Below are 17,436 nucleotides of genomic sequence, written 5' to 3'. Positions count from 1 at the left end.
TTCCATCTAATGCTGAAACCATGAGCTGTGACAAGTGGGCTTGATGTGGCTTTTGTGTGTATTAACTCTTGTAAAATGCTGGTTGAATAAGAAGCTAAAAAGAATTATTGGCTGTTAGAAGCATGAAACAAACCTGTGCCATCTTTACCTTTCAGTAATAACATATGGCAGGTAATATCCCTGGCTGTACTTGAGTTCACTTAGAGCAGCTGAGTATGGAAACATAAAAACATGTTTGTGTCCTTACTTCAGGCATTTCTGCTGAATGAAGACCTTGGTGATTCTCTGGACAGTGTGGAGGCTCTTCTAAAGAAGCATGAAGACTTTGAGAAATCCCTAAGTGCCCAAGAGGAGAAAATCACAGTAAGACATTTACATTAGGTCATCACTGAATGGACGAGAAGTGAAACAAGGACATTTATTCACGGGGAAGGAAACACTGGTGATAAAGGACGGGGTTTGCTTTGCAGGATGATCTTCTCTTATGTGTGATGTATTAGTTCTAATTGTCTCTAAAATGGAAAAAAGTGGAAAAGTATAGGACAGGGTTTGATTTCTGTCTCAGAGCCAGGTAAGCTGGTGCATCCTTATCATACCAGCATATAGGTGGGTGAATATTTGTCAAAAAACTGCACTCTTCCACATGGAGAGGATGAGGATACAGAGAGAAAAGGGTGCAAGGATAGATCTGCTAATGGCTTTCTGCCAGTTTTACTCTGATAAACTTTGGGGAATTGATATACTAAGCAAATTTGCACAAGCAATTTCTATTACACCAAATAAATGGAAACTTGTTTTCCCTCTAGGCATTAGATGAGTTTGCTACTAAGTTGATTCAGAATAACCACTATGCCATGGATGATGTTGCTACACGCAGAGATGCTGTAAGTATCCAAAATACATTTGGACTGTAGGCGTTAAATCTTGTTCTGCTTTATTATTTTACATGGTTTGACTTCAATATAGGATAAGTCATTGGAGTTGTCCCAAGAGGGATACAGTGATGGTTCTTATGAGCTTGAAGAATTTAAAAACCTTTTACTTTCTTCAGCTGCTGAGCCGCCGAAATGCCCTTCACGAAAGAGCCATGCGCCGCCGTGCTCAGCTGGCAGATTCTTTCCATCTGCAGCAGTTTTTCCGAGATTCTGATGAGCTCAAGAGCTGGGTTAATGAAAAGATGAAAACTGCAACTGATGAGGCCTATAAGGTAAACACAAAGATTAATGGTAGAATTCTTCTAAGGCAGTACCAGGCTTAATCAGTCTAATGACACGAAACAACATCAGCTAAAATGTTGCTGATAGTCGGTGGTATTAATGGCAGCAGGAGGAATTGTGTAATTTCTTCCTGACCAAGAGGAAGAAAAGCCAAGAGGCTTTTTCCCATCATGCAGTAATTGTGCCTATCCAAGAGCTAAAGAATTCTGATTTGAGGCATTTTTTGGCACCAAATCCTCTGGTTACACCATGGCATGTCTATGAATGTAGTGCAATTCCAAAAATTCTTCAGAGATCTTTCGGTACTGGTTTTGTACTGAAATGTTCTATTTCTTTCTTCATCTGTAGGATCCATCGAACTTGCAAGGTAAAGTTCAGAAACACCAGGCTTTTGAAGCAGAGCTCTCTGCTAACCAGAGCCGTATCGATGCCCTGGAGAAAGCTGGCCAGAAGCTCATTGATGTCAAGCACTACGCGTCCGATGAGGTGGCAGCTCGCATGAATGAAGTCATCAGCTTGTGGAAGAAGCTTCTGGAGGCCACTGAGCTCAAAGGTATGAGTTGCTGAGGAGTATGTGGGCAAATTCTAGAGAGTTTATCTGGGAGAGGACAGGAAATGAGTTAGCTTCAGTTTCCTCTTGACTTAGCTGTTCTGTTCTCCTCTTGCCTCTCTCTCTCAGGTATAAAACTGCGAGAAGCCAATCAGCAGCAGCAGTTCAATCGCAATGTGGAGGACATTGAGCTCTGGCTCTATGAAGTAGAAGGACACTTGGCTTCTGATGATTATGGAAAAGATCTTACTAACGTTCAGAATCTTCAGAAGAAACATGCACTGCTAGAGGCAGATGTTGCTGCCCATCAGGTAAGGAAATAATTTTTATTCATGCCTTTTCAAATCTGCTCACTCAAAAGATGGTATTTTCAGATATGCTCAATCAGAGACCTTAGCAGGTCTGGTTTGTATAATTTTTTTAGCTTTGGGTTTTACAGTTTGCTTATCAGAAATAATTCTGAACTAAAACATAACTTGTATGTCTCTAAAATAATATCTTTATAACTGTAATAGAATTGAGCTTCTCAGTCACTGCAGCCACCTCACAGAATTTCTGACCTAATGGTGTCGCTAATCAATTTAGGATCGGATAGATGGTATTACCATCCAGGCACGCCAGTTCCAGGAGGCTGGGCACTTTGATGCTGACAATATCAAGAAGAAACAAGAAGCTTTAGTGGCTCGTTATGAAGCTCTGAAGGACCCCATGGTAGCTCGCAAGCAGAAACTCGCAGATTCTCTTCGCCTGCAGCAGCTTTTCCGTGACATCGAGGATGAGGAGACCTGGATTAGGGAAAAAGAACCTATTGCAGCTTCAACAAACCGAGGTTGGTCCATCCTGGTATCACTAGGATACAGATGTCAGAATTGCTCTGTTATAAATTGGATCTTTATAGAACATTCTCTGAAAATTTCAGAGCTGTTTGTTGTAATTAGCATTGCCCAGAGTTACATATTTGCCATTGCCCCGGGGTCTCTGTTATATTGCCTATATAATTGCAGTGGTAACATAGTTTCCATAGTACTCTGTCCTGTTGTTAGAGTTCTCCCTGTGCAAGTTTGTGCATTGCTGGCTGCAGCTGCTTTGAAATTTTTGTTTCATCTAGTGACTCTGATTTAGTTGATTAATTATTTTTTATCTTTCAGGCAAGGACTTAATTGGTGTCCAGAATCTGTTAAAGAAGCACCAGGCTTTGCAGGCAGAAATTGCAGGCCATGAGCCTCGCATTAAAGCCGTCACACAGAAGGGAAATGCTATGGTGGAAGAAGGTATGTCTCAATATTTTTTAACTCTGGTAGTCTTTTGTTCTCTGTCCCAGCACAGTTAAGAATTACTGCCTGATTTTATCCTGATAATAGGCAGGATGAACTCCTGGTCATCCTTTCACCTGAAAATAAAAATAGGTTCCTAGATGGGAATGTGTCCTCATTTTGAAAAATCTGTCTACTCTTGATGAACACTTATTTAGCAATTTTGTGTCTATTGTATTTAGTCTCTATAATAATATCTGTTAAAGGGCTCTATCTGAGGTACATAATCATGATGTGAGAGAAAATTCTCTACAAAGACAGTAATTCTTGCTTTTAAATAAATAGGCATCTTTATTTCTGACTGGGTGTTTTTAACATGAGAATTTAAAAAAACATCCCGCAGGTCTGAAATAATATTTGTCTACTGCCAGAACTCTGGAAAGAGATGACCTTTTCTGTTTCATCATTAAGAAATGTTATGATGTGTCTCATTTTATTCCAATTGATTAAGATATGCTAGTACAACTTGATTGACAGGTTCAGTGTTTTCCAGTCTGAGGCAGAAGGACCAGCTGAGTTATGTTTTTATAATTCTATTCTAAATAGGCTTTAAATTGGTCTAATTTTTTCACTTTGAAGAATTACAAGTAATCTTTTAGTGCCTATTGCTTTTGTCTGCTGAAATCCTTCAGTTCCCTCTCCTTCTGTTCCATAGGACACTTTGCAGCTGAGGATGTGAAAATCAAACTGAACGAGCTAAACCAGAAGTGGGACTCTCTGAAAGCCAAAGCATCTCAGCGTCGGCAGGACCTGGAGGATTCCCTGCAGGCTCAGCAGTACTTTGCTGATGCTAATGAGGCTGAATCCTGGATGAGGGAAAAGGAGCCCATTGTAGGCAGTACTGACTATGGGAAAGATGAAGACTCTGCTGAGGTATTTGAGATTCTTGTTTAAATCAATTTTGCATAAGTACAGTGAGGATTTGTCCAGTGGTAAAAAATGAGCTGTGATAATTTCAGGATTCTTGAGGGCGGATTCTTGCATCAAGCAAGATTTTGGCTCTTAGTCAAAAGATGACACATTTTCCTGTGTCTGAGTTGCTATTGCACATGAAATTCTGCTGCTCAGTATATTAAACCAACTGTGAGGAAGCTTTACTTCTGTATTCACTCTTTTACAGGGTTTTGTTTTTTTAAGTATAACAAAAATAATATCAGCACATTCCTCATGGGATGAGCATTTTGGTATGAGTCTGGCTTTCAGCAGTTCATTAGTCTGGAAGTAATTTTTTTGTCTGGATTTGTTTTATCGATATCATTCTGCAGTCAAACACCACATCCCAGGCAGTGCTGACTGACATTTTATCAACATGAAGTGCACTTTAAAGGCACACTTTAAACTTACCCTGGAAAGTATCACTCTGGAAATAGTTCTTTCTGGTCAGAACAAAAGAATGTTTCTGAGATAAGGTAGAGGCAAAGCACCAGAAGCATTAGGACCACTATCTAGCCTGTGAATAAATAGAAGTGATTATTCCCATGAGAGTCACAAGGCTGGCAGCTCTGAAAAAGCCACATTCCCTTTGTGTGGAGTCAAAGTATATATTTTAAGCAGCGGCATATTTGTAAAATGGCAAGGTGTGCATGTTGTTATTATCATCCACTTTCAGGCTCTTCTGAAGAAACATGAAGCTTTGATGTCTGATCTCTCCGCTTATGGCAGCAGCATCCAGGCATTGAGGGAACAGGCCCAGTCATGCAGGGTAAGGAGATGCCAATCATGTACCTAGAATTCATGGGTCAGCAAAAGATAAAAACAAAAGCTCAATAACAGTTGTTGGTTTTGAGAGGTTATTGCAGAGTGTGCTTGATTTTCTCAAAAAAATAGCAGTCTGTTTTTATAATCATAAGACAGTTGTATTGTTTTGAAGTAAAACAATTTAATACAGTGGTTTTCAGGGTTTGAGCCCAGACAGCACCTAAACTGAGTCTACAGTAGGTTTAACTAAGGCTGAAGTCTATTCTAGCACAACAGTATTGATTAAAATAAACGTGGAACAGCTCATTTCTTCTTTTTTTTTTTTTTTTTTTTTTTTTTTTTTTAGCAACAAGTTGCTCCCACAGATGATGAAACTGGAAAAGAGCTTGTTCTGGCACTCTATGATTACCAGGAGAAGAGTCCCCGGGAGGTGACAATGAAGAAGGGAGATATCCTCACCTTACTCAACAGCACCAACAAGGTGGGTTCTGGCCTCCTGCTTTGCTGTCCTGCTTGGCTCCCTCAGTGCTGTGTGTTTTGTTTGGTTTTGGCACATTTAGCCCATGTCCCCATTCAGCACTTCAGCTGAACCTCTTCATTTCCATCACTCTTCTACAGCTGCCAACTTTTCCAAGACAGGGCACATGTCTGTGAGAACTTGAATTCCTGATGTGGAGGAACTTTTGGCCAAATACAAGGGGACACGTGGGAGTAAGATCTCCATCTTCAAAACACTTTTTGTTTGAAATGATCTCCAGAACAAGAGCAAACTGTTGAGAGCATCACTGGTTTCCTTGTGTTAATAGAAGTCTCTGATTTGCAGCATTCAGTTGCCCAGCATTCTTTATGCTTGATGATGTCCTCACAGTGGTTGCTTTGTGGTTTTTTTGCTTCCAGGACTGGTGGAAGGTGGAAGTCAATGACCGTCAGGGATTTGTACCTGCAGCCTATGTGAAGAAGCTGGATCCTGCCCAGTCTGCATCGCGAGAGAACCTCCTGGAGGAGCAGGGCAGCATCGCGCTGCGGCAGGAGCAAATCGACAACCAGTAAGATCTAACTGATGAGAGATGACACTGCCAGCATTAGCTGGCTTGGCCTTTGCTTCACAGATTGCCACCAGCTTAGGTTAATGCTTCTTACACTAGGCAGTAATTAATTGGAGCAAAACAAGGGGCTCCTTTGCCAGAGGCACCAGATTCAGTTGCTTTATTCCTACTCTAGATTTTCTTGTTGCTTTTCCCATTTTTAACTGTTAAATTCATGACACTAGAGCTCAACTTACTGTCTGACTTGAGTATTTTATGTGTCCCTTTTGTTGTTGTACCTAACTACTTAACTTGTTTGTGAATTATATATGTCCTAAGCAACTCTTGTATATGTAGTTGTCACTTCTTAACGTGTGATCTGTTTTGAAAAGCTTTCTGAAATTTGATTCCATTAAGTACAGTGCTCTCCCTATACAGGGCTGCCTCTGAGGGTGCCCTCCTTATGAGCTGGGGCTGTTTTGCTGCTAGCTCATCACTTTTTTTTCTGAAATATGGTGCCAATATTTGTTGCCATTATAGGAGCTAAAATGTGTCATCCCCCCCTTCTTTTTTTTTTCCAAATTTTATCATATTTTTAAAAAGAGCAGCATATCATTTCAAACAGAAAACTGCAGGGCTGCTTGGTAATGACCTTCTTAAAGCACATGGTGGCTGGAGATTAATGCAAGCAAGGGCTGTGGGTGATAGCTGTGAGTGCTAGCCCATCTTATCAAGCCACTTGAAAGCTGAAGCTGAAAGTTTTCTGTGTACTCCCATCTGCTTGCACAGCTATGCTGTCGTTCTGTGTGATAATTTCCTCCCTCAGTCGTGTTGAGTCATCATTTATTACAGTGCCATGCAATAATTAGTAACCTTAGCTCTAGAATTAAAAAATTAAAATAAAATCACACGAAAAAAAACACCAACCCATAACAAAAAAACCTTCTTACCAGCATGAATAAAAAATGCTGGAGAATTGTGGCACATTGGTCAGGATTTTAATAATATCCTTCCCTCCATGGGTTTGCATATGGCTTTTAGTAATTAGAACTTTTAGAATTAGGGTGCCTTGTTTTATAGCCAAGGAGAGGGGGCCACCTTTTAGTTTCCAATCCATGGCACAATAATGAGGGAATTAGGAGACCTTATAGAGAGAGCTCAACTGTACTGCTGAGGTTTCCTTACATGAATTGTACTCCTGATCTGATTTGCTTCGCTTCTGAACAACACCTAATTCTCTCCATTTAAATGTGAGCTCTTACCCATCTCCTACCACAGACCAGCCATGGATGAGCTGCTGCTTTCATTATTTTTGTTAATCTGACTAATTTTTCGCATGCATTTGCTGTGCTCCCTGTCTGTGCAGGACTCTCATTACTAAGGAGGTCGGCAGTGTATCTCTGCGTATGAAACAGGTCGAAGAACTGTGAGTAGGATTAGCCCTTTCCTAAACCATGCTGTCTCCACACTGTCACTGCTCATCCTCCCTTGTTTCTTTCTTTGGGAACACTGCTCCAAAGAGACGTGAAGGAGGCCATTTCTGCAAGGAGGATTAGACTAGATGGATGTGGTGGTCTGTGTTTCCTCTGTTCCTCACAACCAGCTGCTTATCTTGCCGGGCACCTCTGTGCTGCTGAATTGGTTCATGTTTATTTCATCACACTGGTTTTGCTTACCAAAGAGGCTTTAGGGCTATCTGGTCTCTTTTTCTTAAAAAGCATCTCCTGCATTTTCTGAGGTGCAGATGGATATATTAGCTTGCTTATATAAATATATATAAAATACATCTACCAAGTATTGCATCACATCTGAATGTTTTAAGAGTTTGGGAAGGTTGGGGCTGTCGTGGTTTATCATATAAAGTAACATTCATGCTGGGTGCTCAAAAAACATTATTTATATAGAATAATTATTCCTTCATTTAAACATTAACTAAACTTTGAAATCTGTATTCATGTCTCCTGGGAAAGATATCAAGTTTGCATTATACTGTTGGAAGTTGCTGGGAAATCCAAAGCCACAGTGTTCATTGGCTGTGTCTGGCTTTTCATAACAAATGTATTTCTTGAAAATTAAAACAACACTTTTATGTAAATCTCTCAAGTGTTGCAAAGCAGCTCTGAGGTTAGGTTTGCTTCTGAAAGAGTTTTGCCCCAGATCCTCTGTGAGCTTTACAAGTACTTAATACTTAATGTTGTTTGCTGAGGCAAACAGCTGCAGTTGGAGCAGGCTTCAAAACAAGTGTTTCCAAGTCAAGGTAGAAAGTTTCTTTTTAAACCTAATACGAAAGATTCTTAGTTCCTTTCTGCTCACTCTTAAACTACAGTAAACAGGAAGCCACGAAGTCCCTGCTTCCATGGAAGGAGAGCTAATTTATCAGTTTGGTATATAGCTATTACAGCCCATGATACTGAGGATGTTCTCAGGGGACTTTGTCATCTCTCAGCTTTTGGTTAGGAAAATGCTGCAGGATTGAACTCCTCAAGCTGGGAGGTTGTAACTGCTCAGTTTGTGGCCTCGTGCTTTGGTTTGGGAAATGAAAACATCCCCATTTGAGGCCCCTGCAGGTACCTCAGCAGTGTCTGGTATTATTTGATTTAATAACATCAGAAGGAATGTGCTTAATAGTGAGAATCTATTGCTGCTGTTGATCACTATGGTAGACCAATGTCCAAACTGATTCAGGACATAAAAAACCCTTCCAGATGCAGCTAAAATGTCTCATCTTCTGGAAGAGTTAAAATAAAGTAAGAATGAGTATTAAGTGTGGTTTTTCTAAATGCAGGTTTTTAAAAAACAGACATTATGCATTGCTAGTGAGATTTGTAATTCAGTATCAGTGACTGCAAAACTGCTCTTGGCTTTTTTCAGCAAAAGCTTGGAAAAGTTCTTGGAGGATCATCTGTGTCTAATTTATTACAAGGTGGTTTTAAATAACTGGCTGGTCTTAATAGGTTTATTTGCCTGTGCAGACCAATTTAAAGATTTCTGAGGTTTCACTTTGTGTTTGTTCTAATGTAAAGGAGGAGTAATATCACTCATGTTGATAATGCCACAGATACAAAAAATGTACATGAAATTAATTTTATTGATTTCCCAGTTGATATAGGTGTGTTATCAAAGATTCACACCTTGCTTAAACATTCAGCAGATTTTGCACTGGAAAATGGCTAGTGAAGATGTTTGTCCTAAAGCTGGGAGGCTGGTGGATTTTCATAACCTGATGGCAAACTTGATGTACTCTAGGCAAATATCTCTTGGCAAGCAAGAGCCTATGGAGTCATTCCTGCCCCTCAGTGGTACTGTGCTTTAAGAGCCTACCCCAGTCTAGGCTGTGATTTGGGTTTGCATTTGCCCAGTGAGGTGCTGCATGTGGAAATTCCCATTTTGGTGTGCAATCCATGTGGAGGAGAGACATGGACAGTCTTCATTCCCAACTGCACCTGAGTAGCTCATCCTGTAGAGGAACAGGGCATAAGTTCAGGGATTCCCCATTTCTGGGGACCCCAGAACTTAGGAAATTTCTGTGATTGGACTCAGTTCCATCTGATTGTTCCTTGCTTTCCTTTCCTGCTTGTCCCAGGTATCACTCTCTCCTGGAACTGGGAGAAAAACGTAAAGGCATGTTGGAAAAAAGCTGCAAGAAGTTCATGCTTTTCCGTGAAGCCAATGAGCTCCAGCAGTGGATCAATGAGAAGGAAGCAGCACTCACCAGTGAGGAAGTGGGTGCTGATCTGGAGCAGGTGGAGGTTCTGCAGAAGAAATTTGATGATTTTCAGAAGGTATGTTGTGATGCTGCATAATGTGTGTGTTAATTTTGGCCTTTCCCTTCTGATCATGTATCCATGACAGTTCTTCATAGCTGAGTAGGAAACATGACCTTGATTGGACATAAAAGGTCCATAGAAGGCATATATGAATTTTTAAATTTAATTTTGTGAGGATAGAGAATCCCATATTAAAGTGTCTTCAGTTTGATTACATTCCCCAGGTTGCTCCATGCTTCCCAGCTCCTAGAGAGCTGAAACTCCCTTTCAACACTTCGCAGGAGAGTCTGCCAAGCTTTGGAGGAATTTCAGTTTGTGCAAAGCATAATATTCAGCTAAGTTATTCCTATTGAAAGGGAAGATGCATTTGGTTTTCATATGTAGTTTTATTTCCCTGAGATATGGGGAAAAAAAAATCTGGCTGCTGGGATTCCCTGGCACAGGCTGTCTGGGAACTCGGGGTCACTGTGCTCAATTCCTGCTCTCCTGGGGAGCCCCCCTCTTCCACGTGTTCTGCTTGGGTGCATTTTAATGCTGGGATATTTCCCTGCTCTGTGTAGGATCTCAAAGCCAATGAATCACGCCTGAAGGATATAAATAAGGTTGCCAAGGACCTGGAGTCAGAAGGGCTGATGGCAGATGAAGTACAAGCAGTACAGCAACAGGTGCTCTTTTTCTCTGCTTTATTCTAATCTAAGAAGCAAAATATTTTACTCCTGTCTTTTGTCTGTTGTCTTTGCCTGGCATTGCAAGGTTCAGGCTGTTTTCTAGTGTGGCCATCCCAAGAAGACCTTTAGAATTATATTCTGTAATAATGCTAGAGCAAATCGCAGAAGCATCTAAAGCTTTTTTTCATTTCTTTTTTTTAGGAATGGAAAGTCTTTACAATAATAAAAGTCATGGAGAATCCATGCATTAACTTTGCTTCATATAAATTTGAAATTTAGCATATTTTTACTTGCAGGAAAATGGGTGAGGAATGCTAGGGAAAAAGAAAAATAAAGTAGAGTGCAATTCAGAGTGGAGGGAAGTTTGTGGGTTTTCTGTTTCGGTTTGGGGTTTTTTTTGCCAGCTTTTTACATACTTGTGCTAAGTAATTTTATCCTGTGCCAGCTAAGTTTGAAGCATGTTGGAAAATCATTCTTTCTGTTAGAATTAACAAATTGTTTGTCCTGTCTCCTTTGCAGGAAGTCTATGGGATGATGCCCAGGGTAAGTGTTGATTTCTGAGGTGGACAGAGTGGCAGTTGTAACAGGTTTGGGATGTACAAGGAGAAGTTCAGCCATAATTGTAGCTCATTTCCATGATAGATTTCACTAATGACTTTGAATGGACATTCCGAGATTATCTTACCTATGATCCCTTTATTTCCTGAGTGTTTGCTCCACAGATCTAAGCAAGCAGTATAACCCAAACTGATACAAGTGCTTGCATGAACAAAAGTACTTAACTCCTTTAAGGATTGAACGCAGAGATATTTTCAAGATTTTTTTAACTGTATTCTGGTAGTTTTAGGTTCTGCTTCATATCTAAAGCTGTTTCTTCACATTTTCAAACAGGATGAAACTGATTCTAAGACAGCCTCTCCTTGGAAGGTAGGTGTCATTGCTTAGTAGCACACAAAAAGAAAATCAAACAAAAATTACAGCATATGATCTTTTTTAGACCATTTGCTTCTCCTGTGCCATAGAAATTCTCAACAGCCTGTTTTTACCTCTCTGCTACAAAACTGTTTAGTTTTGAGCTTGTAGTATGAGGGTTTCCAGTTTCTGGGCAGTAGATGTTGAATAATCCCTTGTTCACTCTGCATGAGTTCTTTGCTTTCTGCTTGCTACAACAAAAATGTTTTTATTCCTCAAAGTCAAAACCATTTATGTCAATACTCCTTTAGTAAGGAATATGCTGTATCCCATTAGTCATCTCCAGCTTATTTACTACAATAGTTAGAAGCCTTTCTCCATTCATTAGAGGCTTACAATGGAAGAGCTGTCACCTGCTAAAGCACAAAAATATCTTAAACATTTTTTAAATTATCCAACACTGTGTTTTCCCTAGCATTTCATTCCCATGTTTTATGTCTTGCATCCACCCTGTTAGACTTAAAGCTGCTTGTACATCTTTTAAGCTGTGTGAATGTGGGGAAACCAGGTTAGAATGAAATATTTTGACAGAAAATGCAGCAAAGTTGCCAGGAATTAGTGACTTTTAAAATATTTTTTTGCAAATTACAAACATGTACATTGAATTCTAAGAGTCTTATAGTAACTTAGCAAACTGAGATTGTGGGGGGTTTTAATTAATGTATTGAATATTGCCTTTAAATTCCCTCCTCTTTGTCCTTATTAAGATTTGTTTGCTTAAGTTTACACTAACATGACAGTGCTTACTTGTGGATTCTGACTATTTTTACTCTGCTCTATAAGACCCTAGGAATTACAACCAATTTTTCTTAATTGCTTTTCTAATTTACTTACATTGTTTTTCTTAGTGGTTTCTGTTTGGTTTTTTAAGGACTTTTCTTTCAGTCTGGTTGTGCTTTTGATTAGAGTTGACTTCAATGCTTTATTTTTTATTTCTGCCTTTTCACACAGTCTGCACGTTTGATGGTACACACCGTGGCAACCTTCAACTCAATCAAGGTAATTCCACAACTTTATCTTACTTGATTTAGAACTTGTGAACATTTTTTACCCTCCTTTTCCATAGTCTATGTCTTTAATTAAGCTTTATAAACTCTTTTGAATCATTTTTTGAAAGAAGCATTAGTATATACAGCATTTGCTTCTCAAGTTACATCACTATCTTATATACATAAAATAATTTGGTTTTACAGCTCAGAAGAAGCCCCTCAAATTATTTTAACTAAGCTATCTGAATATGTGCATTCTTCTGGAAATGAAGCAGAATTTAGTAACCTTTACCTGTAGTGAAAGTCCAGTCTTGACTTTATACTTCCCTCATCCAGGAGCTGAATGAGCGCTGGAGATCCCTGCAGCAGCTGGCAGAGGAGAGGAGCCAGTTGTTGGGCAGTGCCCACGAGGTCCAGAGGTTCCACAGGTGAGGGGTTTGTTTGGTCTTTCTCAAATGCTTTGTCTATCAAGAATTCTAAAATATAGCAACACCTGTTCTAAACAAATCATATTCAACTCCCAGCTTGTTCAGTCGAGGGTGGTCTTTAAATTCTATTTTTGCCTTTCTTTCCTTCAAATCAGAGATGCTGATGAAACCAAAGAATGGATAGAGGAGAAGAATCAAGCATTAAATACAGACAACTATGGGCATGACCTGGCCAGTGTTCAGGCTCTGCAGCGCAAACATGAAGGCTTTGAGAGAGACTTGGCAGCTCTGGGAGACAAGGTGAGATTCTGAGGAAGAAAACCCAAAAGCTTTCCTTATATACCAGAAATGATTCAACTTACAGCAGTTCTCTCTGTCTTCACTCTGAACACTCTTTGTTCATCTCCCTTTCTCTAACCCTAGGTGAATTCTCTTGGTGAAACTGCCCAGCGCCTAATCCAGTCACATCCAGAATCTGCTGAAGATCTCCAAGAAAAATGCACTGAGCTCAATCAGGCTTGGAATAGTCTGGGAAAACGTGCTGACCAGCGCAAGGAGAAGCTGGGAGATTCTCATGACCTGCAGCGTTTCCTCAGTGACTTCAGGTAGTGATGTGATTCCCCCTCTCAATTTGTTTATTATTAGTGAAGTATACATGGCTTATTGTTCCACAGGAATATTTCTTTAAAGGGTTCAGAAAAGGACTGTTCTCTCTGTTGGGATTTATTTCAGTGGAGGGAGGCAAAAATTCCCTATTACTGTGTGTTCACAGGGACCTCATGTCTTGGATCAATGGGATCCGGGGCCTGGTCTCCTCAGATGAACTCGCAAAGGATGTGACTGGAGCTGAAGCTCTATTGGAAAGACACCAGGTATGTGAAAGATAAGTGTATCATAACCATCGACAAATGTTTTTTTTTTTCTGACACTTTTCAATTATAATTCCAAAATAGATCAGTTTCAGCTCTGGTCATTGAGCAGCACATCTCTGCCCCTTGCAGGAGCACCGCACGGAAATAGATGCAAGAGCTGGCACTTTCCAGGCTTTTGAACAGTTTGGACAACAACTTCTTGCCCATGGACATTATGCCAGCCCAGAGATCAAGGAGAAACTGGATATTCTGGACCAAGAACGGACAGACCTGGAGAAGGCCTGGGTCCAGCGCAGAATGATGCTGGACCAGTGCCTGGAACTACAGGTACTCTGCTGCAGTTTGGATAAGAAAAAGAATTCCTCTTTTCATTTAAAATTTTACAATTTCATGGTGATAACAGTGCTCTTGATCTGTCTTGCTCATGCTTTGGATTTTTTTCTCCCCAGCTGTTTCATCGGGACTGTGAGCAAGCTGAAAACTGGATGGCTGCCCGGGAGGCTTTCTTAAATACAGAGGATAAAGGAGACTCCTTGGACAGTGTGGAGGCACTCATCAAGAAACATGAAGATTTTGATAAAGCAATCAATGTCCAGGTGAGAAGTGTAGCTGAATGAAGGGGAAAATAGTCTTCTTTTTTTCATGTGAGTCATTTAGTAAAGAAGTTCTGCTATGTATGGTTTCTAAAGATCAGTTCCAAATATTCAGCCATGTGGTATTTGCTGCAGAAGTTTAGAAGCAACTTGTGCAGATCAGGATATATTTCATTGCCTACAAACAGTGTAGAAATAGTAGCAAGTATTTCTGTAAATCTACTGATTTGAAATTACGGTTTCCCTTTATTTGTGGCAGAAAAGGGTATACTTCCAGTTTTTTGTGTCAGAAAACTGCCTAGATTTATTGAGAGATCATACTGCTGAAGTTTTTAGCCCAAAAGAGCCTTTTTTCCTAAAAGCCACCAGTGAAAAGTGTTCTAAGTTGAACTCTGCTGTCTTGCAGAAGAGAGACTTCCTTCATAGGGTCCCGGTAATGTAAATTTAACGAAGATAAAAAGGCTTGTTCTGTTCAAGACACTGCTCATCATTTGACTTTAGGGAACCACAGTTCTAATTCATGGTTTCTGGTTTGAATAGGAAGAGAAAATTGCAGTCCTGCAGTCCTTTGCTGACCAGCTGATTGCTGCAGATCATTACGCCAAGGGCGTCATCGCCAACAGACGTAACGAGGTCCTGGACAGGTCAGTGCTGCCTGGGAGGAGAAGGCCGATGCCTGGAAATCCTCTTCAGGGATGTTCTGTAGCTGTTGAAGGTGATGCCTCATGTGGCTCTAGTGTTTTGTTCATTGTATGTGTCAAATTACTACAGGTGGCTTCGTCTGAAAGCCCAAATGATTGAGAAGAGATCAAAACTGGGAGAGTCTCAGACCCTGCAGCAGTTCAGCCGTGATGTGGATGAAATAGAAGCCTGGATCAGTGAAAAGCTTCAGACTGCAAGTGATGAGTCCTATAAGGATCCCACAAATATCCAGGTGAATGTGGTTCTTGGCTTAAAAATCAGAATATCATTGTTAACTTTGCAAGGCCTGCTCTGGTTTGAAAATCCATGCTCAGGAATTCTTGTTCAGAGATTACAGAATAGTGCATCATGTTGGACATGTTCTCCTTTCAACAAGGAGAAAATGGAAGTTACATTATGCATGAAAGGAGACCCAAAATAGGACTTGGTTAGTAATTATTCATGCCTATAATTAATTATTCATGCATATAATTAATAAGATATGTGGTATCTGCAGCAGAAAGTTTCCTAAAGAAACCCAAGTGGCTGTTCTCTCTCCTAGCATCTAGACAATAAGGAAATGGAATTCTTGGGTCTCAACTCTTTTACATTATAAAATGAGAAATCTCTTTTATTTTTCAGTATTAAGGAATAAAGTTACCTCTTATGTTTTAATTCTGGTTTATGAAGTAGTATGAATGCACTGAACTACTTCTCTCAATCTGTTTTATAGCTTTCCAAACTGCTGGTAAGTAGTTTGGACTAGCCTGGTATGTGAATTTATTTTCTCTGTATAAGCTTCTGTGTAAGCCCAAGCTCTGGTTGCTGCTCCATCCATTAGTTCATGTAATCTCTTGTTTTTTCTGTTAGTTCTTGACCTCCATCCAGGTACAGCTGTTGATCCTCGTCCTATGGGTGTGGCTTTTTTTTTTCATTCCTATTCAGCATCATTTATCTATGTATTTGTTTTGCAGGTGTTCTGCATGACCTGTTTAATTTATGCTGCCTTAATGATGTGGTTTAGGCTTTTTTAGGAGTTAGCCCATAAGAGAATGGGGTTCTGTCCCCCTTTTTCAGAAATTTGGCTGTTTGGTCATCACTTGTGATGATTTAAAACAGGGCAGAATGTCAAATTCGTGAGCTTGTGTTTGTAGAATCAAATGCTGAAGATGGAGGATTCAGTAAATGTTAGATCTTGATTGGCTTAGTTCTTGCAATAGCATAGAAGGGAATAAAGCAGAAAGAACACTCCAGAAAAAGAGATGTACCAGATGGAAAGCTGACAGCACTTGTAAGAATCCAAGAAGGGGAGTAAAATGAGGATATGGAGGGAGAAGATAGAACAAAGAAAGGGGAAGCTAACGAGTAAGAAATGAAGGAATAATTTGTCACTTCAGAATGTGGTACATTAAATTACTATTTTTTTTTAGTTGGGCAAAAAAATGTTATATTAAACTAGAAAGGCTTGTCTGCAATTTGTTGTCATGGTAATTATATGGAGATATGCAATTGGCAGCTTTTAAATTGAATTTTCCAAGTCGGTAGATCTAGCTTTGAAGGATATGCTTTCCCAAATCTCAGGATTTGGAGTTTACAGTTCCCAAAATAAAGCAGTTCATGCAGAATTTCTCATACCAGCTCTATAGTATTTTTCTTTTTATTTTTTATCTAACATTTCCTTTCATCCCATTCTCTAGGACGCTCTCTACCCATGTCCAATGTCACTAGCATTTCCAATTTATACTTGCAAATTCTGTCTTGTCACTTTTGTGCTGTTGTCATATTCCTGGTGGGTGGATGGATCATGGATACATGAGAACTGCACTCTCCTTCCCACACCAAGGCTCCTGTTGTTCTCATGGTGCTCTCAACCTGGCAGTGGAAAGTTCTTACCAAATAATTCAGTTATGTTTTTGTAGAAGTTTTTGACTGTTAATTCAGTATTTAGATATATATATATATATATATATATATATATATATGTAATGGGGCTGTGTATGTCTAATATCACAGCTGTGCAGAAAGCAGATAAGCTGGAGCAGTGATTTCTGTTAATTACCTGTAGATTAGGAAGGGAAGTAGGAATTTGTGCAGGTACTGTTGGAGTAGAAAGGATGACCTACTCTACTCAGGGTATATGTAACTGCTGTTTTCATAGGGCTGCATTGAAAATTAGGAATCTTTACTGCAGTAACAGCTCAGCTCAGTGCAGGGAGTTTTGCATTGGCACTTGTGAAATGCAGAACGTGCTGCCAGATTTCTGTGTATCAGCTCACCCACACTTTAGCCAGGTCAAATCTTGGTGGTTTCTCAGGTAATGAGAGTAACCACTGGAGCGAGCAGTAAATACCCTACCCACAGAGAACTTCAGCTCAGCCTGTGCACGAAGCTGATGACAACCCAGCCCATGAGAACAATGGAGGAGCCCTTTGTGCAGAGCCTGATGGTCTTGGGTTTGTCCTTGCAGAGCAAGCACCAGAAGCACCAGGCTTTTGAAGCTGAGCTCCACGCCAACGCCGACCGCATCCGCGGTGTCATCGACATGGGCAACTCCCTCATCGAGAGGGGCGCGTGCGCCGGCAGCGAGGACGCCGTCAAGGTGGGCACCTTCCAGTCTTGCTTGGCTTTGCTTAGAACAGTGATTTGGTAACAGGCAGGACAGT

The 17,436-nt window shown here is 40.2% G+C and overlaps 1 protein-coding gene across 5 annotated transcripts in view; it reads left to right on the top strand.

The window, feature by feature from the left end:
* The window catches only part of SPTAN1 (spectrin alpha, non-erythrocytic 1), a 46,082-nt gene that overhangs the window by 15,930 nt on the left and 12,716 nt on the right, over nt 1–17,436 (top strand). For 4 of the 5 annotated variants that reach the window (XM_030231795.2, XM_050981122.1, XM_050981121.1 and 1 more), the window contains exons 12-37: nt 253–363; nt 807–884; nt 1,052–1,207; nt 1,566–1,770; nt 1,897–2,078; nt 2,353–2,596; nt 2,916–3,038; nt 3,736–3,953; nt 4,690–4,782; nt 5,125–5,259; nt 5,676–5,824; nt 7,170–7,229; nt 9,387–9,585; nt 10,131–10,235; nt 10,758–10,781; nt 11,130–11,165; nt 12,162–12,209; nt 12,536–12,627; nt 12,783–12,927; nt 13,051–13,232; nt 13,400–13,499; nt 13,629–13,826; nt 13,949–14,095; nt 14,633–14,736; nt 14,864–15,026; nt 17,241–17,372. In XM_030231795.2, coding sequence (XP_030087655.2) covers nt 253–363; nt 807–884; nt 1,052–1,207; nt 1,566–1,770; nt 1,897–2,078; nt 2,353–2,596; nt 2,916–3,038; nt 3,736–3,953; nt 4,690–4,782; nt 5,125–5,259; nt 5,676–5,824; nt 7,170–7,229; nt 9,387–9,585; nt 10,131–10,235; nt 10,758–10,781; nt 11,130–11,165; nt 12,162–12,209; nt 12,536–12,627; nt 12,783–12,927; nt 13,051–13,232; nt 13,400–13,499; nt 13,629–13,826; nt 13,949–14,095; nt 14,633–14,736; nt 14,864–15,026; nt 17,241–17,372 — 3,429 coding nt within the window. The remainder of the gene's footprint in view (nt 1–252; nt 364–806; nt 885–1,051; nt 1,208–1,565; nt 1,771–1,896; nt 2,079–2,352; nt 2,597–2,915; nt 3,039–3,735; nt 3,954–4,689; nt 4,783–5,124; nt 5,260–5,675; nt 5,825–7,169; nt 7,230–9,386; nt 9,586–10,130; nt 10,236–10,757; nt 10,782–11,129; nt 11,166–12,161; nt 12,210–12,535; nt 12,628–12,782; nt 12,928–13,050; nt 13,233–13,399; nt 13,500–13,628; nt 13,827–13,948; nt 14,096–14,632; nt 14,737–14,863; nt 15,027–17,240; nt 17,373–17,436) is intronic. The other variant, XM_050981123.1, reaches the window with a different exon arrangement.

This window comes from Serinus canaria, chromosome 17, assembly GCF_022539315.1.
Source record: "Serinus canaria isolate serCan28SL12 chromosome 17, serCan2020, whole genome shotgun sequence".
Taxonomy (NCBI): Eukaryota; Metazoa; Chordata; class Aves; order Passeriformes; family Fringillidae; genus Serinus; species Serinus canaria.
This window is presented reverse-complemented; position numbering and strand designations above follow the sequence as displayed.